This window comes from Camelus ferus, chromosome 6 (assembly GCF_009834535.1).
Source record: "Camelus ferus isolate YT-003-E chromosome 6, BCGSAC_Cfer_1.0, whole genome shotgun sequence".
Taxonomy (NCBI): domain Eukaryota; kingdom Metazoa; phylum Chordata; class Mammalia; order Artiodactyla; family Camelidae; genus Camelus; species Camelus ferus.
In genome coordinates this window covers 80,478,146-80,502,087 of record NC_045701.1, presented here as the reverse complement: position 1 = coordinate 80,502,087, position 23,942 = coordinate 80,478,146, and the positions used below count along the sequence as shown (strand labels likewise).

At 39.6% G+C, this 23,942-nt stretch overlaps 1 protein-coding gene across 5 annotated transcripts in view; it reads right to left on the bottom strand.

Moving 5' to 3' along the window:
• Positions 1–23,942, bottom strand: part of ZC3H14 (zinc finger CCCH-type containing 14) — a 37,099-nt gene that overhangs the window by 443 nt on the left and 12,714 nt on the right. For 2 of the 5 annotated variants that reach the window (XM_032482481.1, XM_032482485.1), the window contains 7 exons: positions 11,786–11,860; positions 7,038–7,197; positions 6,062–6,294; positions 2,681–2,801; positions 1,669–1,805; positions 1,278–1,369; positions 372–478 (listed from right to left, as the gene is read on the bottom strand). In XM_032482481.1, coding sequence (XP_032338372.1) covers positions 372–478; positions 1,278–1,369; positions 1,669–1,805; positions 2,681–2,801; positions 6,062–6,294; positions 7,038–7,197; positions 11,786–11,860 — 925 coding nt within the window. The remainder of the gene's footprint in view (positions 1–371; positions 479–1,277; positions 1,370–1,668; positions 1,806–2,680; positions 2,802–6,061; positions 6,295–7,037; positions 7,198–11,785; positions 11,861–23,942) is intronic. The other 3 variants (XM_032482482.1, XM_032482484.1, XM_032482483.1) reach the window with 3 other exon arrangements.

The window sequence follows — 23,942 nt, the reverse complement described above, 5'->3', positions numbered from 1 at the left end:
ATAATGTATTTAAATTTATAGGCCACACTAAAAATACTTTCAAACTTCCTTTCAGTGTATTACAATTACTAACGTCTAAGAAAACTGATGTGAGATTTGTTAAGTGGTGTAACTCTTGAAGGCCTTAGTTTACATTCACAAGTATGTTCAGAAGTTAAAAAGAAAAATCTGATCTGGAGATGGTCTAGGTAAATAAGCAATCACTGGATGAAACAAAACTTGGCTTATGTAGTAAATTATGTAGTAAACTGAAGAGCAGAGAAAAATCAAAGCAGTAAGTTTCCCTCAAATATGCATGCTTAGAAATTTAAGAAGCTACATATCAGAAAAAGACTTGAAATGACATTAGAAAAACTAATTTTAGCCTTTACCTGGTTTGAGGTCGAATCCATTTCAAGGCATGTCGTGGTGGTACAGTAATGGTGGGATGATAAAATGTGCAGTCAGGTCTTGTACACTGAGTATTAAATCTACAGTGCTAAAGACAGAATAGTTTCAGTAACATCAGCAAAGCTAATACAAATAAACACAGCAACATGAGATGACAATAACCAGCCCACCCTAACATTAATGGGGTAACAGATGGCCTGTAACATTCACTTTAATACCACTGAAGCCTTAAAAAAGGAGCCCCCACCAAGACACAAAATCCTCATCAAAGAGCAACAGCAGGCTATATTTCAAAAGGAACTTCAGCATGTAATACAAACTTCTAAAAACCAGCCGGCGCAGCCTGTCCACTGTCCCACACATCAGCACTGTGCACCCTCATCTGTGCCCCGCCGCAGCAGGGGAGGGAAGGCCTCTCGCGTGGTCTTCAGGCTGTTATTTCAGACAGAGATTCATGCTGAGCAGCTAAATGGCTGGAAATCCATCCATCTTTAGTACACAGTTAAACCCATCAGCAAAGTATGAGTGGTATCATTAAGTACTGCTCAATTTCATCATCTCAGTTCCCGCATGAAGGGGGGGAGGGGCCCATGCTTTGGGCCAAAGAAGGGAAACTGACTGGCAAAGGAGCGCAGCGCCTGGAAGAGGTTAGACTGCTCATACTTCGTTTCAAAACACTTGGCCTGAGGGGCCCAGACCTGGGCTCAGGGACAATTAAGGAGGAATTTAAAGGTCTTAAAGACCATAAAGTTAACTCTAACCAAAAAAAAAGTTAAGCTAGGGGGTGGGACAGGGGAGGAAGACATTTAGTTTGCTAGTGATCTTTACAAGTCTCAGAATTGAGAAATTATCACTAAATTCAATTTTTTGAAAATCAAAGTTCTTACTTTTGGATGATAGAAGGGACACTCCATCTTCTTACAAGCAGGGAAGTAACGGCAGAGCTGACTACTAGAAGGTGGTGCTGGTGGTGTAACTGCTGACAAAAATAAGGACAAAGATCAAATTTATTTAGGAATATGATTTTTAATGCAATCTGCTGATGTTTTAATGGGAACCACTTTAAAATACAATGAGGAGGTTTGCATAGTCAGTCAAGATAAAACAGTTTATAATACTACAGGATGGGCACACCTCTTTCAAGATGGGCTGGATTAACTGATTCTGGCACAGTGATTTCTACAACTATTCCTTGTTTTTCTTTTATTTCAGTTTATAGTCAAAAAACATCATTTTCCATTTTTTTACCCAATCGCAGTAATACAAAAAGTCACTAACCTGGTTTTGGAGACAGTACTGGAATTCTTCTACTCATGTGAGTGAAGGGACAATCTGGTTTAGTACATTTTGCATCATATTTACAATTTGGATGAACAAACAAACATTTTTCAGCAAATTTACAATTGGGGAAGGCTCTATAAAACAAAAAAACATTATTCACATTCAATCTTCTCAGTGCAGTATCCACTTTTTTTGTAGAGTGTCCTTCATACTATTTCATCACTCCTTGTTTTGAGAAACAGAATAGGAAAAATAGGAAATTCCATTTTTAAATGAGGCCAGATACCAAAATAGGACACACCTGTCTATTCCAAAGCCTGGGGTAGTAACAGATTTTCAGCTCAAAAGTTAGAAGGGATTTTGGTGATAAGGAACACCACTTACTCTATAATCAAGGTCTATGTTTGTAATATTTTATGGAGTAAACTCAATATAGTGAGCACAATACATGTTGGCAAGGCACCATACTACAAAAAAAAAAGAGACTCATCCCATGGTCTCCCTGTCTGCACATCCACATAATTCTCACATCAGAATTTCCTTAAAGAAGTTAAAACATGCAGAGATTCCACCTATAGGATGAAAATAATATCTAAAAGCCATTCCTCAAAGCTCATTCCAATGGACCAGCCAGCAGGCAAGGAAAAACTGTACTCAAGTCTAAAATGTTTTCTCATTATAACTAATTTTCCCCCAATGCCTTAAAATCTGTGTGTGAACACAATACATACAAACTGGGGACGATATTATATACTCAACTCCTTAAATGCACAGAATCCTTAAGGAGACCCCAAAATTTCAGTACCTCATAGGACTGAGGCACAAAGCAGCCTCCTCCCACCTCCCGCACCCAATCTCTCACTCACACACAAGTGTGCTGTCTTGCAGGGGCCACAGTGAGTGCCCCTGATGCATTTAGCTATTAAAACTTGTCCACAGAAAAGAAAAAACCAAGTGAGCTGTATCTAGCAATTAACCTGAAAACCAGAACCTGTCCACTGCTACTCACTTGCACGGTGAGATGGGGTGATGGTAGGCACACTCGTCCCCGTTCTTACAGGCAGGCCAGTACTTGCAGCGCTCCAGAAGTTTTTCTGGTTTCTGCGCCACACTCAGTTCACTCATCTCAGCTACGAAGGGAAAGGAATTAAATGCACCTCATTAATTATGATCAATTCAGGACATGGCACCTTTAATAAATTTCCTGCAAAACCCAGTCTTACAATCTTACGTTCTTCTATGTCTATAGTTACACAAAATAAATGAGTTCAAATAACATGACTAACACAGACATTAGAATCCCATAAGAGACGACGAGGAAGCGGACTGCCATCCTCACTGTGAAGGGTCACGTGGACAGTGACGCTGAACTACAGCCAAAGTTCTCACCAAAGAAATTCCAATTCCCAAAACCATTTCACCTGAATTAAATATAAAAGAGAGGAAAGAATGTGAAGTAGGAAGCCAGTAAGATGAACTGTGAACTGAGAACATCGGGTGATTAAAAATGTGAACTAAAATTCTCACATTCAGGCAAGACGATGAGTGTCCAGACACAAAAGTGCTCCCACTCACTGAGGTACAAGCTGTTTTGAGAGTCTGGGAGACAGTCACATCAATGTCTACAAAAGAAGGAAAAGATTTTTGCCTAAAGTCACAAATGCCATTACCTACAGAGGCCCAGCAGATCAGCTAACAGAGCGAGGCAGACTGAGGGTGAGGTGATCAAAAGGCAGAAAGCCTCGTGGAAGAAACAAAGGTGAGGAGGAGCAAACTGGAGAGCAAGCTTGTGTCCCACCCAGCGTGCTCAGGCCACTCCATTCACAAGGCCAATGTCAACAACTATGACATAGGAGAGTGACTCGTGCTGCAAGGCAGTCTCCCAATTCAGAAAGCCAAAAACCTTTTTATATGACATCTAAATTTTAAACACCGGCCAGTTAACTGAAATTTAAAACACGTTTACTTTAAATGAAACAAAATTACACCTGCAGGCTATAATGAAGGCTGCCAACTTCTGGTCCAAGACACCCACCACAGGCGTTACACATTACAGTTCATACTCATGTTTATGAAAGCAAGTATCACTTCAACCACATCCCTGCAGTCCTCTCGCCTGAGGTCAGGCAGTTCAAATCTGCTCTCTCACTTACTGGCTGAGCTGGACACTTCAGGTGAGTGTCAGCTAACTAACATCCCTGAACTTCTGCTTCCTCATCTACACAAAGAGAAAATAACGTCTTCCCTAGGGTCTCATGGTTCAATGGAAACAAGAAAGCAACCAATCAAAACCAAACACTGCAACAGCCAGTATTAGGAGTTCTTATCGTTTCAGTGACCCCCACCTCAGTGTTCACGATGAAGAACAAGGCACACAAATCCAGCCCTAAGGCCCAGACAGGAGCATCATCAAAGCGCCACTGGGACCACGCCTGGCACAAAGCTCCATGCTACTTTAAAAACAGTACAAGTCATTACTCAGCCCAGGATACAGACATATATATAAACCTCAAAATGTGACAGGGCTGGAAGGAGCAGTTCTCCCCAATTTTAAATGTTTTTTGTGTCATTCCTGCTGAGAAACATGTCTTACCCTCTCCTCCTAAAGAACTTACTTTAAAAAAAACCAACAAAAAAAGGACTTACTTTAGACTCTGGTATATACTTAAGAACCCAGACCAAGTGAAGAAGCTAACAGAACACCCAAGAGCGAGGTGGCTAGAAAAGGGAGGAAAACCTCATCTCATGAGCAAGATGAAAGGAGTTAACACTGTTCAAGGAAACCTGCTCTGATGGAAAGATTAAGTCACACATTCGAAGGTCACAACTCTGGTTTTCCCCAACATTTACTTCATATGCTATTAAAATTCTTCCTTTAGAGAGGCAAGTTCACTTTTTTTTGCAAGCTATAAAATGTGTGCTGCCTTCCTGGGAGGGGCTTAAAATGGATGCTGCTGTTGGTAACATCCTTGAAACACTGGACAAAAAGCCATCAAAAGCAATTACAAAGTTTCAAACTCCCTGTTTGGAGGGGGAGAGCAGGAGAGGCCAGAGCCCCTTTGTGGAGTCTCTCCAGCCTCACTTCCATCCTACTAAGAAGCTTCACCTCCGAGCAGCAGTGGAACACACAGTCCCAGCTCAAAACAGCAGTAAGGGTTCACCGCTCGTCAGCCGTCTCCGTAACAGCCAGGGCACCGGTGTCACCCAGGCAAAAACGCTTACTAACACGTTGCTTAGAGTGCCACCCACGGCTGTGACACACATACCAATGATGCCTAACTTGGACGTCTACATTTAAATGAATGATACCATATCAAAAATTAAACCGCTAAATTGAAAAACAAAGAAACGAAAACACTAGAACCTTCTCTTGTTTTAGACAAAAACACCAGGCAAGGAACCTGCACTGCCTGATCACTGCCGTTCTGACCACCTCAGTTATCACTTAAAATTTTTCTTCGATAGGGTCAGATGTTCAACTCCCCCCACCAGGCAAAACCATGACACTGCACCACAGACTCAGCAGAAAAGGCACTTGTTCAAGACAACAGCGGTGTCTCCATCACTCACAATCCCTCCCTAAAGGCTATTATATTTCTAGTTCCTGAAAAAGTATTCAATACCTTTTCATCTCTGCCAAGAGGAGGATTACTTTGGAAAAATTTCAAAACCCATTACTGCTTTTTTTTTGACACTGCTCATTTTAAGATTCAGTAATTGTCTCCCCTGCCAACAAATGTTTCTTAAATTTTTATAAGCTATGAGGAGCACGATTATCATTCTGTATCATGAATGAAAATAACCAGTGAGAGATGAGAAATGTTCATCTGCCTAAAAATATGCTGCTATCTGAACTGAATTCATCTGATTTCCACTAACTACTATGTCTCAATATTAATTAATTTAAACATAACTTCTTCTCTAAGCTTTCAAGATGTATTTTGACAGATTAGGTGAGAAACTCCTTTCAAGAGAGTTTCACTAAAGTAGAAACAGCATCAAAATCCAAGTGGATTTCCTGTCATGTAAATTACAAGAGAGACAGCTGCTGCTATGAGGGGAGAGCAGCAAGTATAGTTTCCAAAGGGGGAAAAGGTCAACAAGGCCTGAAGAACGATGGCTCGTCCTGCAACAAGCGCCCTGCAGAGGTGTTTTCTGGCTCCCACGGCTGAGCTCCATCTTAGTCCTGGAGTAACAGCCTGCCTACGAAACATACACGGAGGGACAGTCTCAGACTTAACTGGTCATTTTGTCTGAAAATAGAAAAAGGCCACTACTAAGTTACAAACAAATAAAAGCAAGGCCTCCAACCAACATTCATCCAAGGATGTCAGAGACGTCCTCCACAGTGACAGCACCCTGAGAAGGCAAGTCTGAGCTCCCCACACACCGTTTGGAAAGCTACCATCTGGGTCCTCAAGCTGCCTGCTCAGCAAGCGCCACTGCTGCGGGTGGAGGAGCCCCGCGAGTCCCTCGTGTGAGGCTGCGCTGTGGTGTGCGGGTCTCATTCCTTCAAAGCTCATGTCCTCCTCTTGATCTGACATGTATCCTGGGGGGCTGGGGACACCATCCAGCGTCACTATAAACTTGGGACTTGCAGGTTTATCTGGTTGTACAAGATCTCTGCCAGACAGATAGAAAATACCATAGAATTAGGGAAACGCACAAAAAGCTGAGCCTCCTAACATGCCCTTCAACAGAACTATTGCTCCCTTACTTGCTTTGCAGTTTGTTCATTAACCAAGACGACTTGGTAGGACTTCCAGGTACAGCACTGGAGGATTCCTGCTACACACCAGGGCTACAGCCGAGCACTGCAGCCCAACGCCAGCGACCCTTCAGGCTGCTCTAGGGGCAATCTCCCCTCAACCCTGACCCCTGGCATCCAGCTGACCCTTAGAGGGTCACATGGAGGAAATAAACTCAAAAGTCGGCATCTACCTATGCTCAGAACACGACAGCCAGCAGTTCTATACTTATACTAATTTCATTATCTGTATGTTTGTTCCTTTACAGAACATTTAGTCCATTATCCAAGGCAATAATCACCCCAATCCAATCTGCTAGCTCTGGTGAGATTTTCTGATTTTGATCACCTGGCTTTTAAAATTTCTTGGATGTGCATAAAGAATCTTATTAATAGAATTAAATCATATACTGACTTATCTGTAGGATAATGCATATCTGAACAAGAAAGATGAACTGGAATTTTTGAAAACTGGATTTGCCTTATGATTCAGGGCCTAACCACTGAATCAATAAAGCACTCTACACTGGGGGCTAGGATGGGGGGGCTGGGAACTAGCGGTTAACCTCCACGATCTAGTCAACACGAGTTAGCTACGCAAGAAAAAGAAACCATCTACCGTGTCTGCATAAGGTGTCCTGTCAGTACCCGAAGGGTATCTGCGGTCTTCATCCCCGACTCTTGGTTTGGTGCCACTACTATCTCCTCAGACAGCTTTGGCTTCTTCAGAATAAATGATCTTGTGTCTGCATGGACCATGGATTCCATGTCATAGTAATCTGAGCCAAAAAAATTGGCCACAAATGTTTACTGTTGAATATAGCTTGCATTCCCAACACAACACACGTGAGAAGAATGTCAATCTTATATATTTGTAATTATTTTCAAAGAAAAATTACAATGGTTCTACTCAGGAATAAGGCTACAATTTGCTGCCAAACATCTTTTCAAAGAAGTCAAGTATTCCTCTCCTCATACAACACATTACCAAGGGATTCTAGTGAATGCTTCCTGCCTACAGTATAAAAGAATCTTCCATGAGGCATCTAATCGCGGATATTATTAACAATATAAACTCACTTTAAGTCCAACAATATTTTCTAAAAACAAAGAACGAAGAGTCCTAATGTGCCCTAGAATTATGATATAAAGACTGCTTTAAAAAATCTGTCTGAAACCTGTTCTGTTCATTCTGCACAGTACCATTTACAGAGGAAACACATCCTGATGAAAAGAACTCCACTGGCGAACGTTCTGCCTAGCTGTAGAATGACTACTTTTAAAGGGAATTTTAAGATGAATGGGCTCTGGTAAAAACACAGCAAGGAAAACTCTGATCTTTAATGCAAGCAGCCACAGATCACACCATCTACAATATGGTTCTTAAGCTCAACTACTTCACAGAATACACTGAGACCTGGAGCCCAGGATGGAGATGGCTAACCTATCTACAGGCAATCTGCTGGCTAAAGTTAATGAGTGTACTTCTCTTAAAATTAACAGGCAAATAACAGAGACCAAAATTCACAGGATATTTATTCATGTTCATTCACTGAACAAACTGAACACTTGAGAGCACTGTGCTAAGTACACAAAGAAAAAAAATAGCGAAACAGATGTATACACAATTTCAAAAGAACATGCCCCAAAAGGTGATCCAAAAAAGGCATGAATACAAAGCAACCTACTCCAGCTGGGAATCAAGGAAAAGCTTACAGAGGATGAGCATCTGAAACAGGTATTAAAGGAATGAGCAGGAATAAACTAGGAGGGAGAGCAGGAGAATAAACAGAGCATTTTTCAGGCAGAGGCAATGGAGACAGGAGGGGCTTCCTAAGGCACAAGGAACTGAAGACAGAGAGACACGTGGTGCCGCTGGAGGGGTGTGTGGCGGGCTGAGGTGGTAAGTGACGAGAAGGAGGAAGCCTAAAGGATCTTGTATTTGTCAATGAGTTTGGATTCTGGTCTAGAAGTAAAAAGTAATCAAGAGAGGTTTCTAAGTAGGGAAGTGACACGAACGAGCAAACTGGTTTTTAGAAAAACAGATGGTGGTAAGAATGGACTGGAGTCCCAGATCTCAGTTGAGGCTGCTGCCCAGGAGAGATGGTGAGACTCTGAGATACAAGATTCTCACCCCCTGTCCTCTTCTCACACACGCAGGAGGGAGACACATTCCACACTCACATCAGCACTAGCAGAAAGATCAGGTTCATTTTCGACTACAGACCAGACAGGAGGCAGACCTGCCTTCCCCTGCAAGGGCAGGACGAATGGTAAAGACAGAGGAAGAGGAGAAACCTGACTCAGGACAACAGAAAGAACAGGTTTAAAAGGGGACAAAGATAAATTCCAATTTTAGATTTATTTGTTTTGAGGTCTTTGTGAGGCTCTCGGATGTTTAGGAAGAAGTTGAAAATTCAGATTTGATCATTAGGAGGGAGAGAGAAATAAGAGAAGCAGAGTCAAAACTGGAAGGTGAAATGAGAACATTTAATAATCTGTACATATTCAGTGCTGCCGTCTTCTCACTGAATCCTCACAGGGAGCCCAGGAAGCAGACTTTCCTCCATGTCACAGATAACCGAGATGCAGTTCAGCGTTCTTAATTGATTTACTGAGTTCTCACAGCTGGCAAAGGCAGGGTCCTGAGTATAGTCCGAGGGCTGCTGCCCCTCCTCACCACCCTGTACTTTTCGAGGCAAAGCACTTCTACTACTGTGCATCTTAGGAGAATACAGAAGAGAAGAAAGTCCATGCATGAGGGCAGGTCACAGGGTAAAGTAAACAGTTTAAGGCGTAGCAGAGGAAGAAGGGAGTTGAAGGAGAATGAAAAGGAATTAGTAGAAAAATAGAGAATGAAGTCCTGGAAGCCAAAGGACCAAAGAAGGAAGAAAACACTGGAATGCAAGTGTCACACACCACAGAATTCTGAGATGTGTGCGCGGAAAACAGAGCTTCACACTCCACACGAGCCTGGTCACCTCTGCAAGACTCTTGTTAGCAGCCTAGGTCAAGGAGAAGCAGACAGATGGGAGAGTTAGTGACATCTTCTAGGTAAAGACCACAGGCTGAACCCACGTACTGTTTCCTCCTGAAACTCCAATAAAATGTCAATAAAGGATTAATTGTTTAAAAATCTCCCGAAGAAAATCATTGTAAAAAAGAGAACCACATTTTGAAAGTGGAAAACTAACTTAGATCTCCAAAAGCTGAGTCTTAAGCCAACAATGAAGCAATGTCGCGTGGATCGGGGACCCCTGGGAAGAGGTTGGGGAGAAAGGACACAAAAGTGGGGTCAAGCATCCATTTCAGAAGCAGTTAGTTCCTCCTAACCTCCATCTGTTTCCCTCTATTCTGACGCACACCCTTCCCCCACCTCTGTACTGAGGCATGTTTGGAACAAGTGGAGATGTGCTTTCCTGCTGGTCAGTGCTGGAGAGGCTTACGGACGAAGCATCACGGTCTCTGATGGAAACGTGTTGGAATAAAATAAGCCAACTGTACACTATGAAAACTTTAAAAAGCAGTTACATTTCCTGATAACCTTTGACCATTTTCTCCCTTGGAGAGAAATGGAGCTTTAGACTCTTGAAAAGGTAAAAACAGAGGGTTTCTGGACTAACAGATGCCAGCCATGTTGAAAGAAGTACCATTCTGAACACAGGTGGGAGGAGGGTGTTAAGTAAACATTACACAGTAATTAACGCTGAGGCTCTCTGCTCAGCCCTTTGTCCCCACTTAGCTCCCAGAACCCTGGCAACCAATCCATTTCTTGAAAGATCTTTCTTTGGAGAAGCTAACCAGCCTAAGAGGAAAAACCCAAAGACATCATGGTGCCCCCAGACTAGACAGGCAACACAAATCACTTGCCACTGCAGGATCCACATGCAAATAAGAATCAAAAGCCCCTCACCTTACCCCAACCAGTAAACCCAGGAGGCCAATCAGCTTTTTAAGTGCCCCACTCTTAGACGTAAGTTAGCCAAGGCTGCCCAGACGTCGGAGGGAAACCACTGTCATGAAAGACAGTTTTTCCAAACAGCTTGGAGAAAACAAGACCAAGGAGGGACAGGGGGGAAATGTCCAAAACTACTTTTAATATCTTCAGAAAAATAAAAGGAAGTACTGTATATATGAAACAAGATCAGTATGTTAGGAAATAAAGGTAATAAAAGGGCTCAGAGAAATAAAAAACATGACAGGAGGTAAGCAAAGGATATACTCATTCATAAACCTCAGAGAAATACTTGACGCTTCAAACTGTATGTGCACCATGGATAAAGATGACTAAAGGAAACAAAAAGAATGTACAAATACAATACACACAGACCTTAGCTGTCAAACACCCTGAAAGAAGATACTCTTATGTAGAAAGCAGGATGAAATGCTGGCAGACGAGAGGGCAAATCAAGGGTGGAGAATATCTCAAGCACTTTAACAGACAGAAGGGAGAAGCCAGAAGAGAGGCAGAGACTGAAGCAAAGGAGCGTAGCAACACCAGAACGTCCATCAGCGGGGCAGGGTCTGGTATCTGGGTAGAAGGTAGCCCTGAGACAGATTAAGTTCACCCTTCTGAGACAGAGGGCCAGGGAGGGTCAGGGAACACAGTTGCTGACTGTGAATCCTGAACGTGGGTGAAGAAAATTCAGTTAGGAGCCAATATGGAGGGGTCAAGGAACCAGAGTTTCTGACACTGGGCAGGTTTAGGGGAGACAGAAGGATGCAGGAGAAAGAAAGATCTGAATTTTAAGCCTGCTGGGATCCAACGGCTCCCTCCATCAGCAGACAGTTACGAGGCACTGAACATGCAGCTGGCAGGGACCAGGCACTGAGAACACAGGGAAAACACTGGCACTTGCCCCTGTTCTGAGGTAGCCTGCGGTGTGTGTGTCTGTGTGTGCTGAGGGTGGGGGAGACAGGTAAACAGTAAGTTACAGTGGCTCTAAGAGCAGAAAGCTCTAGGGATAGCTCTGGCCATGAGATCCTGAAGAGAAGTGGAAGTGAGGATAAGGCTGAACAGGCTGGAGGACACTAAAGCAGCTCAGGGCAATGCGAAATTCAGATGGAGAGTAGGGGAGGGACTCACGTGGTCCCTGGAGCAGGGGAATGAGCAGCCAACAGTTTCCAGGGACCTGGGTGAAATGGCATCAAAGGAAGAAAGTTTCTGAATGAGGTGAAAAACACAAACACCATATAGCATGAAGAAAATGCACATCTTGTCTCCTGGCCCTAAAATATTTTCAGATCTAAATATAGCATCTTAGGGCAGGATCTAAGAGATACATGATACATTAAATGAGGTGTAAGGAATGGAAATAGCAACTGAAAAATGCTACATTACAATGAAAATTTAAGATTATTACCAACCTTGACTGATCTGCAGAGTTTCTGCCATTACTGGGTCAATCTGCAGTCGAGATAACAACTGCTTCTGTTGAGTTCCTGGAATATAAATTTAAAAACTTCACTAAGCTTAAAAAACAAATAATGTCAGCATGTGTGCTTCTCAGAAATTAAGCCTAAAATAATCTTTCTAGGTTCCTAATTGAAAGTCTTAAAAATAGTTTAAAGCTTCAACAATACAATTTAATAATAATTATAGACCAAAGGTCTGTAAGACAAAAACCTGTATACTCAGGTTAAACCAAAAGTGGCAGTGGTTTTCCCAGTCTGGAAGCTCGTTTTCTTGGAGGTAAAGCCTGGTGATAAAGGTAAAAAGTGCAAAAGCTGACGGGAGGTACTGCATGGACCCTTAGCACGTGCCCTGGGAGACAAGCGATGGCCAACAGCACGGTCAACATAAGAAGTATCTCCCTCTATCACCTGGGCTCTCACTATGACAAGTCAGTCTTCTACCCGCAGAACTGCAAAGTAACACCCGAGTTGCTGGACACAGTTCTCAAAAGGCAAACTATGGGCCTGGAATGGATACAAGGAGAATAAATGAAAAAGTAAGCAGATGCTCAAGCTCTGCTGTCCAGTTCCTACCCCAGCAAAGCACGGAAACAATCACTGGTATCTCCTGCAAGAAACGACGCTCAGCTGGAGTGTGTGTAATTTCTTAAACAGGTGCGTACTTCCCTCAGAGTTAAGCCGCAGAACAAAACAGTGACATATCATTGATTTGTCTACTTTCAGTCTGATGGCAGGATGTCACACTTCTCTGAGCCTCCCCAGCCCAGTGCTCACCTAGGTATTAAGTGTTCACTTGCTGATTTAAAACAGATGTGTTACAGTGCAGTGTAAAGAGGGATGTGACTGATCGGGTTTCAAATATTGAAAAATCAGTAATGCTAGTTTTTAAGTGTATCTATTACCGGCAGTTTCATAAGGAGAGTCTGCTCACTCAGTGCAAACATGTGAGTTGGCAACTGCTTACCAACTACCATGTTTCATTTAAAAAGTCTTTTTAATTTTAAAAGCTATGATCAGTTCAAATTTTTATCAGCTATTTTCTTTTAGAATAGAAGTTATATTACATTACTCTTTCATGGTATGCCAAAAAAACAAAAACAAAAACAAAAACCAAAACATAGAAACTTAATTCCTTCCAAAATTATCACAGTAAAAACACAATAAATCCAGAAGAGCTGACCAGAAACACAGGTGTCATCTGGTCCAGTAGTATTTCTGCAGGACAGCTTGGGAAACTGACATGTCATCAGGTTACAGGAAGTACGCTCTTCCAACTGAAATACTAACAGGTCTCTAACATATAAACAGTGAACAATGAAAGAATCATACATTTTAAAGTATTTTCACAAGACAGATACACGAAAGAGGACCATTCTCTCACATCTAGAACTGTTTCATCTCTCTATACTCATCTCTTTCCAAAACATCATTTTACAGAGTTATACTAAAAAGTATGGAATTCTAAGTTTTAGGCTTCTAAGTTAAATCATGTAGAAGAGTCTGACTTTGTCATTAAGTGTTCATGAAAAATTCAAGTTCTTTGTGACTTGCTGCCTCCATATGAAAACTCAGTCGAGTTACATGATACCACATACTCAGATTTTACCTTTCTCAATGTTTCTAAGGAAGCCAATTATTTTTACATCAGTAGTCCTTGACTGTGATTCAAAATCTTCCTCTTGAAGACCTTCAAACTGTCTGTTGCATTCAGATGCTAATGCTGAATATTCATTCATTTTAACCTCCAAAGATGAAATTTTTGCTTCATTCTGTAGCACTCTAACATTCAAATCAAAAACATTTGCTTCCATTGTTAAAATTGCTGCTTTCATTCCTTTTATTTCATTGATATCAGTTGATATTTTCCGTAAAAGACGGGAAATATTGTCTAGCTCGTTCAGTGAACAAGAGGAACTTGTTACAGAACCTAAGTCAACTGGCCCAGGTGAAAAGAAAGTCGGTAAAGATGGTGATGGAAACCTTGAAGACATTTTCATAAAATTCTCTCTCCCTCTTAATATTTGGTAATTGTTCTCTCACAGCCCATTAAATTGTTTCATCAAAAGCAAAAGCAGTTATCAAGGCTGTTAGTTTAAGAAGTATTAAGAGTAAATAACATTTTAAAACCTATAACTGAAAAGATAGGATTGTACATTTCTGGAGTCAGAACTCAAAAGTAAATCTGAAAATGCTAAACAAACCAGACCAACATTTTCTTTGCTTACAACTAAGAAACCCTAACACGCAGCTCCCTGTGTCCTGTCAAGTCCTCCTTATATAGCTCCTCTCTGAACAATAAACCCTATTATTACACTCAGAATCTGGCTTCTGATTGGCTGGAAGCAGACATGACACACAATCTTCTATTATTTACTTCATATGGGAAGGAGCACAGAAGATGTGAAGCATAAATTAAACAACTTAACATGAAGTACTTTTTATACTTGAATATAATGTGAACTTAATGTACTTTTGCCCCTTTCAGTTACCCATAATTTTCAAGCTTCAGATTATTTTAAAATTGTTTTATCTAGTATCTTGAGTTTCATTTCCCTTTGAAAATAGTAACAGGACAGTATTTGTCAATTTTCTTTGTAGGGAGAAGGCAGGGAGGGTAACTAGACCCATGATCACAGACAAACCTCTTTAAAAATTTATGTAGTAACAACGGAATTCAACTGTACTGACGTAAGATATAGTGAGAATTTAAAGATCAGGAAAAGGAGGACCTGGCCTTGGTTTGATACTAGATCATTATTAAATAGGTGATCTTCTCCCATTCTGTGGGCCGTCTTTTCATTTTCTAGATAGTATCCTTTGAAACATAAAAGTTTTTAACTTTGATAAAGTCCAATTTATCTTTTTCTTCGGCTGTTCGGACTTTTGGTGCCGTATGTAAGAAACCATTGCCTAATCCAAGCTCATTTAGAGTTACACCTATTTTTTCTCTTAAAAGTTTTGTAATTCTAGTTCTTACATTTAGGTCTTTAATCCATTTTGAGCTAATTTTTATATATGGTGTAAGGTAAGGGTCCAACTTCATACTTTTGCATATGGATATCCAGTTGTCTGGCAACATTTGTTGAAAAGACTATTCTTTCCCCAATGAATTGTCTTTGAATCTTTGCTGAAAATCAACTGATCAAAAGCATATTGGTTAACTTCTAGATTCTCAATTTGACTCCACTGGTCTATATGCCAGTGCCAGTCTTGATTAGCTCTGCAGTTAAGTTTTGAAATTGCAAAATATAAGTCCTCCAACTTTATTATTTTTCAACAGTTTCGGCTATTCCAAGTCTTTTTAATTTCTATGTGAATTTAACAATCAGCTTGCCAATTTGCAAAAAAGCCAGCAGAAATATTAAGAGAGATTGAGTTGAATTCAAAGTCCTATTTGGGGAGTTATCACCATCTTAACAATATTAAAGTCTTCCAATTCAAGAACACAGAATGTCCCTCCAGAGCTTTAATTTGAGAAACGTCGTTTTTACCTTGGTTTACTCACTGAGCAACAAATAAGGTGCGCAAAATGTAAGGATGCAAGGTGGTAGACACAACTCCCCACAGCCTCTCCAAAAGAATTCTTACAAAGAATTGTAGCCTTTGGCTTCCCAGTTAAATAGGTGTCATTCATAGTAACAGGATAAAGAAAAAGTGCTGAACTTTATATAAGAATCTTTATTCACTTCTTCACTGTATCTATAAAATTAATCTAATGTTCAAAATCTTTAGACAGAAAATAATTTTCATAACTTACAAGGCTTTGGATTCACATGGAAGTTTTTAAGAGTACTAGCTGACCTGACAGAAGACAGATACAGCAGACAGGAAGTGCAACACATTCTCAGACATGAACCACGTGCAAACCAACTGGTTCACTAGAGGGCAGCAAACACAACTTAAATGAGAAAAGCAGGGAAAGTGGTCTGACAGGATGAGCCAGTCACAAGAAACAAGATGCCTAAAAAGAGCCCATCTGAGACTCCCTGTCATTCACCCATTATGCCCTGCCCAACTTTAGAACGCAAAATAAGCAAATACCCTACCACAGATTCCAACATAAATATCCACCAGCAGAGAAAGTTTACATATTCTTAGGAAACCAGAGCACAGAAAGGTTAAGGTCAGCTAGTAAGTGGCAAAGCCTTGTTTAACACCCAAGCAGCCTGGCTCCCTGAGCCCAAATTCATAATCACTACGTTAAGTATCTCTCTATGACACATTACATGGAACAAAACATGTCAGAGAAATCCATGCAGAGTAAGTCCTTTTTTACATATACATACGTCTGTGCATATAAATACATATACAATTCTACTTTGTACAGAAAGAATGGACATGCACATACATATTTTTTTAAATGCCAAGGATGACAGACATACACCAATCTGCAAGTGCAGTGCTTACCTCTGAGGAAGGCAGTGGGCGGAATAAAGGGGGGATTTTCCTTGTTTTCTCTGAATATAAAAACTTCTCTTTACTAAGAGTCTTTCAAAATGCTTCCAGTCCAAAATGATACATTAAGTTTATGTATTCATAGCATCTCCTTCTGGAGCATTCATGATAATGCAGTAGAGAACTTAAAAAGGGTACAAACCCTTAACAATACATAGTAGTGGATTACAAACTGGGTTTCTAAGATAATAATCCACTTCCTCCACTAAGGTGGAAGGAAATATCACACTCCCTATAGTTCTGTTGTTACACATTCTGTGTGTATGTAAACAAAAACTATACACTGAGTGCACACACTCCAAATTGATTTTGGTATACAAAATAACTCCATGGTTAGAAATACAGAGATTCCTGACTTAGCGAGTGGGGGTTAAGGAAGGGATCATTGCAGATTTAAACCACCTCTACAAAACAGAAAATATATGCACAAATACTGGCTGAAGCCAAGCAGAAAAGACAAAAAAGACACTGGGAAAACTGCAAGTGAGATGCAAGGTGGGAGTGACACGTTCATTAAGACAACAGATATTCACTAAGCTCCTACTGTATGCCAGGCACTGTTCTGGGTACTCAATCACAGCAATTAACAACACACACACACGAAACCCTGGTCAGAGCTTGTATTCTGCTGATGAGGGTAAGGAGATAAATCTCAAAACAAAACCGCATTTTACATTGAAAATATTTAAAGCCCTGAGTCCAGATAAAAATATCTAAACTATGAAAATATGAAATATTATTAGATAGTAATAAGATCTATGGAGAAAAATAAAGCCTCAGTAAAGTGGGTTAGGGAAGTGGGGTGGGGGCTGGGAAAGGCCTCACAGAGATGAGCAAGCTATGTGGAAAGCTGGAAGAAAACATTCCAGGGAAAGGGCAAAAGTAGCTCAGACACGCTCTTCCTTGAGCTCCGAAGGAGAAACACCAAGTATGTCGGGACAAGCAAGGAGAACAAACTGGAGGCAGGGAGTGGTGGTAGGTGAAGAAATCAGGAAGGGCTTTTTTTTTAACCTGGATTATAACAGGGAGCCGTCAGAGGGTTCTGAATAGGGGAGTGCTGTGATCTCAGTTATGGCTTAAAAGGATCATTCTGCTGCTATGTGGAAAAGACTGCAGAAGGGGAAGTTTGAAAGCAGATCAGTAAGGACACAATTGTAATAATCAAGTAAAGTCACAGATGACGGCTTAGACTAGGGTAAAAGTGGCAAAAGTGAAAAGAGGTGGTGAATTTTAATAGCTTCCAAAGGTTGAGGCTGACAGGATTTGCTAGAGGAGGAAGGAGGGACAGAGGCTGAGAGAGAGAAGGAGAAAAGGAGAGAGAGAGGAAAGAAAAAAATGGCAGTAAGTTTGAAAAAAAGAACAGTATCACTAGGTTTCTGGCCTGAGCAACTGGAAAGGTGGAGCTGCCATTAACTAAAATGAAGTGAGACTGCAGGGAGAGCAGATCGGAGGACAGGACTGTTAGCAGTTAGGTTTTAGACAAGTTTAAAAGGATTTATTACATATCCAGAAGAAATGTAGAATAAGCAGTTGGACAGGAATTAGGAATTCTGGCACAAGGTCCAGGATAGAGATACAAATCTGGGAGCTAATAGTGCGAAGAAATTGAGAGATTTAATCTGGATGAAGAGAACAAGGGGGCAAGCAACTGTGAGCAGCTGGAGCAATAAGCAAAGACTGCGAAGGGTGTGAAACAGAAAGCAAGATTTTGCAAGTGGTATAGCCACAGACATTTACAAGATGTAATTTTTAATTTTTTTAAAAAGATTCTTTTCTATAGAAACTCAGTAAATTATCCAGGGAGACTAGGCAGCTAGTGGGAGTATAAGCTCCCCCCAGGGAAATGCATCTGCAATTTCAAGGCCAATTACAGCTCCTTGTCTGCTGTATTTAAAACAAAACCCACTGAAAGCTCACAGCCCACGCCACGACTCTAGGTAAGTCTTTGTACTGCCATTTCCTACACTAGGTGCCAGGTGTCCACAGACTTGTTGAAAAGAGCCTGCAAGTGAAAGGGCAAAAAAGCAAACAAAAACTGACTCTGAAGGAAACCAACCAGTAAGGGTCAAAAATGAGGACAGATAAAATAAAAGACTGAAAATCAAAGCAGGAAGTTTATCATCCAACTAACAGAATTTTCAAAAGAGAACAATGAAAACTGAAAACAATGTTCTATAGAGACATGAACAACCTAGAGAAAAATCCTAAATACTTCCAGAGGAAAAAACCCTCGTATTTATAATGGAATAAGAACTAACTTCTTAGCATGAACATTAGAAGCCTCAAGATACCAAAGTCACACCTTCAACCTTTTGAGGATTAGAATTCTGTACCAAGTCAAAGTATCAATCAAATACTTTACATTTCTAAGCACTCAGAAAATTTATCTCCCAGATTTATTCTTAAGTTTCTTTATGACATGATGACAAAATGGAAGACTATATTGAAAAGATAAAGTGGGATCCAGGAAATGCAGAGCAAACTCAGGGAGGAGTAAATTCTGGAATGACAGCCTTGAAGCAGACCTAGAGAGCAATCAGTCAGATGAGCAGAAGAGGACAGAGGCTCTAGCAAGAAGGCACCTAAGAAAAAAGGGAAACCCAAAGATTTAACAGTATAAAATGACAGTCCTTCACACTATAATACAGGTAGGCAATGCAAGAAGAACAGGGGGGAAAAAGAAGAATCTAAGAAAAACAAAACGCTGTATACAAGGGGAAAAAAAAAAACTCTAGGGAACTCCTAAATGAAGAACTGTAGAAGCTGTAAACTCAGCCCTGAGAAATGTTTATAGAGTCTTAATGATGTAAATGCTGCATATTGGTTCTCAAATTTTACAGTCAACCTACAAAGCACGGTAATCATAACTAGATAAACAGAACAAAATGTAAATTCAATCTTCTTCAGCAATATAAAAGTAAAAATGACACAATTTAGAAGGTGGGTAGATGAGAAAAGATATCTAAGAATGAAAGGACATAAATATCCTTATATTTGGGTAGTCAAAATATACTGAGATATAGCTAATCAAATAAGAAATAGGTATTTAGGTGTATTACTTAAAATTACAAAATAATCAATAGATGAAGTAAAAAATAGTGATTTTATTACACGGGTTTAGAGGCAAGGAAAAGTGTGTTAGATCCTGATTTATCACAGCAAGAAGTCAAAAGATACCATCTATAGTTGGTGAATTAAAAAACAATGGTGTAAGCATATTATTACAGACATGGAGACAATAAAAGAAAATCATAAACAGAAGCATTTAAAAGTGGTGGCCTCTGCAAGAACCAGTATGGAAAATAATGAAGCAAAGAATGATCTGTTCTGTTTTTCCAAATTTTCTACTGGGAGCATATATTCCATACTGTAAAATATTCTACTTTAAATATAAGATTTTATTCAACATATACCAAATAGAAAAAAATAAAAGGAAATCCACGCCTAGACACATCGTAGCAGAACTCCAGAACACCAAAGACAAAGGGAAGATCTTGAAAGCAGCCAGAAAAAGGACAGATCACCTACAAAGGAACAGTAGACAATTAGAAAAACAGAAGTTCACTCAACACTAGAAGACAGAAGACAATGGAATAATACAAACAGGGTGTGGAGAGGAAACAACTGTCGTTAACCTAGATTTGGGTTTGCAGCAAAACTACTGCAATTGAACAAAAGAAAAAATGTGCCTGTGGGTAAACAGCCTCTTGGGAAATTTACCACCAATAGACTTGTTCTAAAGAAGTTTCCAAAAATACTTAAAAATACTGGAAAATGATCATTCCCAAATAATATTCAAGAAATCTGAGAACAAAAAAATAAACACGGACGTAAATCTGAGCAAATACTGCCTGGATAAAATAATAATAGTCAATTCAACCAGCTCTCACACACAAAAAAACTAAATAACAACAACAAAAATAATAATGGTGCCAAAAAATAACAATAATAATAATGGCGCCCAAGTTATGCATTAAAAAAAAGACCAAAATGAAACTCTGGAAACAATGTAAAGTCAGAGAGAATAAAGACTGGAGCTAAGGTATTCTAAAGTCCATTTACAGTATGTGAATGAGGTTAGAGTATTAACTTTTGGAATGTTCAATTAAATTTGTGTGGTAAAATTTCAGTGGTAACCAGTAGGAAAAAAAAAAAAAAAAACCAAAACAGAAAGAGTTTAAAGTAATTACAAAAAAAAAAAAAAAAAGTTGGGCAACCAACAATTACAACAGTAATAAAAAAAATCTTTAAAAAGGCAAAAAATGAAAGCAAGCAAATACAAATCAAAGGTGACAGAAACTACTCCATCAATAATTCTCATAAATGTGAATGGCTTAAACTCTCCAATAAAAGGCAAGCTCAGATTGAATTTAAAAACAATAATCTAGCTTTATGATAGTTAAGAGATATACATGCCTTGAGCATAAGGACAGAGAAGACTGAAGACATATAAGGCAAATACTAACTAAATAGCTATATTAATATCAGACAAAACTGAGTTTAATATAAATGCATCATTTAGTAGAGAGAATGATAAAAATGAAAGGTTCAACTCATCAGAAAAATGTACCTTCCTGATTCAATTTAAATATATACGCACCTAGGTTAATAAACGAAACAAAATCTAACAGAAGTACAGAGAAATTAAGACAAATTTGTCATCCTGATAGGCAATTTCAAAACTCTCTCAATTACTAAGTCAAGCAGACCAAAAACTCAGCAAGGTCAAGATATGAACAACATTAACTGTAGAATTTTACCTACTAAATGCAAAATTCTCAATTCAACAATTAGAGTCCACTTTCTTCCAAAACACACGTGGAAGAGGTAAAAAATGATCATCTTAAGCCTCAACCATTTTCAAATATGTATTATATAGATCCATTATCTGACCACAATGCAACTAAGTCCACAGTATACAATTTAAACATGGGGGGTGGGGCAGTAATAGGTTTATTTATTTATTTTAATGGAGGTACTGGGGATTGAACCTAGGACCTTGATACCACTGAGCTATACCCTCCTCACACAGCATATAACTTAAAAAGATTTAAAGACAAAAAAACAAAACTTCCTATACTATAAATTAAAAGCATTTTCAAATAACTTATGGGTCAAAGACGAAATCATAATGGGAATTAAAGACAATTAGAATGATAATGAAAAAATTACACATCAAACCTTGTGACATGCAGCAAAAACGGCATGTCAAGAGAAATGTATAGCTTAAATATTTACAAATGTTAAAAAAAGGCTAAAATAAGTAAGAAAAAATATAAATGGATCTATTAAAAATAAGAGCAGAAATCCATGAAATAGAAAACACATTAAAAAGATAATCAATAAAGCAAGAATTATTGTTGTGGTAAGTCTTTGAAAAAACTTGGAAAAGACTGGTGTCTCCTGGTGACAGATTATTCCAAGACAAAAAGAGAAAAAGCAAAATACTGTGAGGTGGCTAGCCTAGTAAAAATGCAGAGACCAGGAAGATGAGAAAACACTAGCAACAACTCATGCCAATTCACGTGCATATTTAGATTTTTAAAAATTTGTCACAAAGCTATAAAACAGTGAGCAAGCACACTGATCAATGACCGTGGGGTCACTTCGCACTTGCGAACAAATGAAACCAGTAAGAGTACTAGCAGTCCTCATCAGTACGGGCACTTGGTACCTTCTCAATTTTTTTTAACCTTTTACTTTAAAACAAAACAATGATATAGAAAACCACACAAAAGCAACAGCTTAATGAGTGTTTATAAGGCAAAACATCCTTACAACTACCAACCAGGTCAAGAAACTAGCACAATGTCAGCCACCTGACAAGACTCCCTCCATGTGCTCCATCCTAGTCGGTCCTTTCCAAAAGTAACCACTGCATGCCTTTTATAGTAAATCTAGTCTGTGGTCTTATCACACAGTGTATGTACTAGACATTAAAGCTTAACCTCACCCCTTTTATTCTTTTAATCTAGAATTCTCAGGCTGACCTACATAGTGCCCCAGACACCACGCTCTGCATGTTGCATAGTCATGCGCAGCAACCAACAGGCTCCTCTGGCCTCTGCACTTCCTGCAAGCTGACTGCTGGATCAGAGGCTTGATCAATCCCATTCAAATCCTTTGGCAAGACTAAGACAGTGTTTTATTCTTTCATAGAGGAGGAACAAATGGCTGATTTTTACTTAAAAAAAAGAAAGTTTTAGGAGCCATTAATGACTATTTCCTAGATTCATTAATTTACTGTTAAGTTGGGGGGATCTACTCTATCATCTTGTTATTACGTATTACCTAGAATTTTAAGAGATGCTTCTTTCATCTACTATACCACAACAGGTGACAAACATTTTCTATTTCAAGTTGTGTGGGCTTTATGGTCTGTTGCAACTACTCAATTCTGCGGTTGTAGTACAAAAGCAGGCACACTCAATATATAAATGAACAGGCATGGCTTGGTTCCAGTAAAACTCCATTTACAACAACAGGGACTAACTCTTGTCCTATTTTGTTCCCCAGTGGCACCATCCCAGAAGAAAGCATAAATGCTCAATAACTATTTCTCTGGTTTTCAAAACAATGAATTAATATCTATTATCCTCCAAAAGGACCAATTAAGGGTTTACTTTTTAAAAATATCATCATGAAATCATAGATTCAAGCCAGTTTGATGGGGTTTAATCTATTGCAAATTCTTACCCTTGCTGAAGCTCAAATCCAGTTTCCAACTGCTTTTCAGAAACTGGTCCACTTAACTTTCCGTTAGTACCTACTGGCTGTTTTGAGGGTTTTCCTGTTCTCAGGTCCATCATTTATTGGAATTGCACATAACACTGACATGGCAAATTGCACACTACAGTCAAAGGCTTTTTTTTAAAAAAAAAAAAAAAGAGAGAATGAAGAGACAAATGTAGGATGGAATCATAAGGCTTTGTGAAATAAGTAAATCTGAGATGACCCTGGAATAACTTAAAGGATACAGCTGAGGAATGAAAAAATACACTCCAGCATTAGGAAAGTATTAAATACAGTTTTGGTAGGTTTTTTTTTTTTTTTTAACCAGATCTCAACAGAAGAGGAAAAGAACAAACTAGAAGCTTTCCTGATGTGAATAAAAAGAACAGGCCGGAGGGCAGTAGAGAAGGGCTGGGGCCAGATAATGGAGCTGCCTAAAGGCCAGGCTGATGGCATCAGTCCTGGGCAATGCATAGCAGGGGAGACACTATAAAGGTTCTCATCTCACAAAGAGTCACATGATCAGAGTCACACTTTAGCCAGGAAGAGTCTGTGCAGGGGGTGGGGGGTGGGGTCTCTGAGAGAAAGGAAGCAGAAAGATCAGCTGGAAGTATGTCAGGTACAAGGCGACAGAGCAGTACCACTGGGACAATAAGGAAGATCTGGCAGGTCAAAGACAGGATACTCAGAGAGGGTAGATTTAAAGATAAGACTAAGTTCAAGAGAATGAAGGAATAGCGAAAGGATGAATGTAGGTATCTATGCATCTTTGAGTAGCTTTCCAAAGACTGGCAAAATACTGATAATTATTAAAGCTGAGTGACTGGGTCCATGGGAATTCATTGCACTGTTCTTTCCATTTTTGAGAACATTAAAAATTTCCCTAATAATAAGATTTTTTTAATTCTGAAAAGTGTAGGTA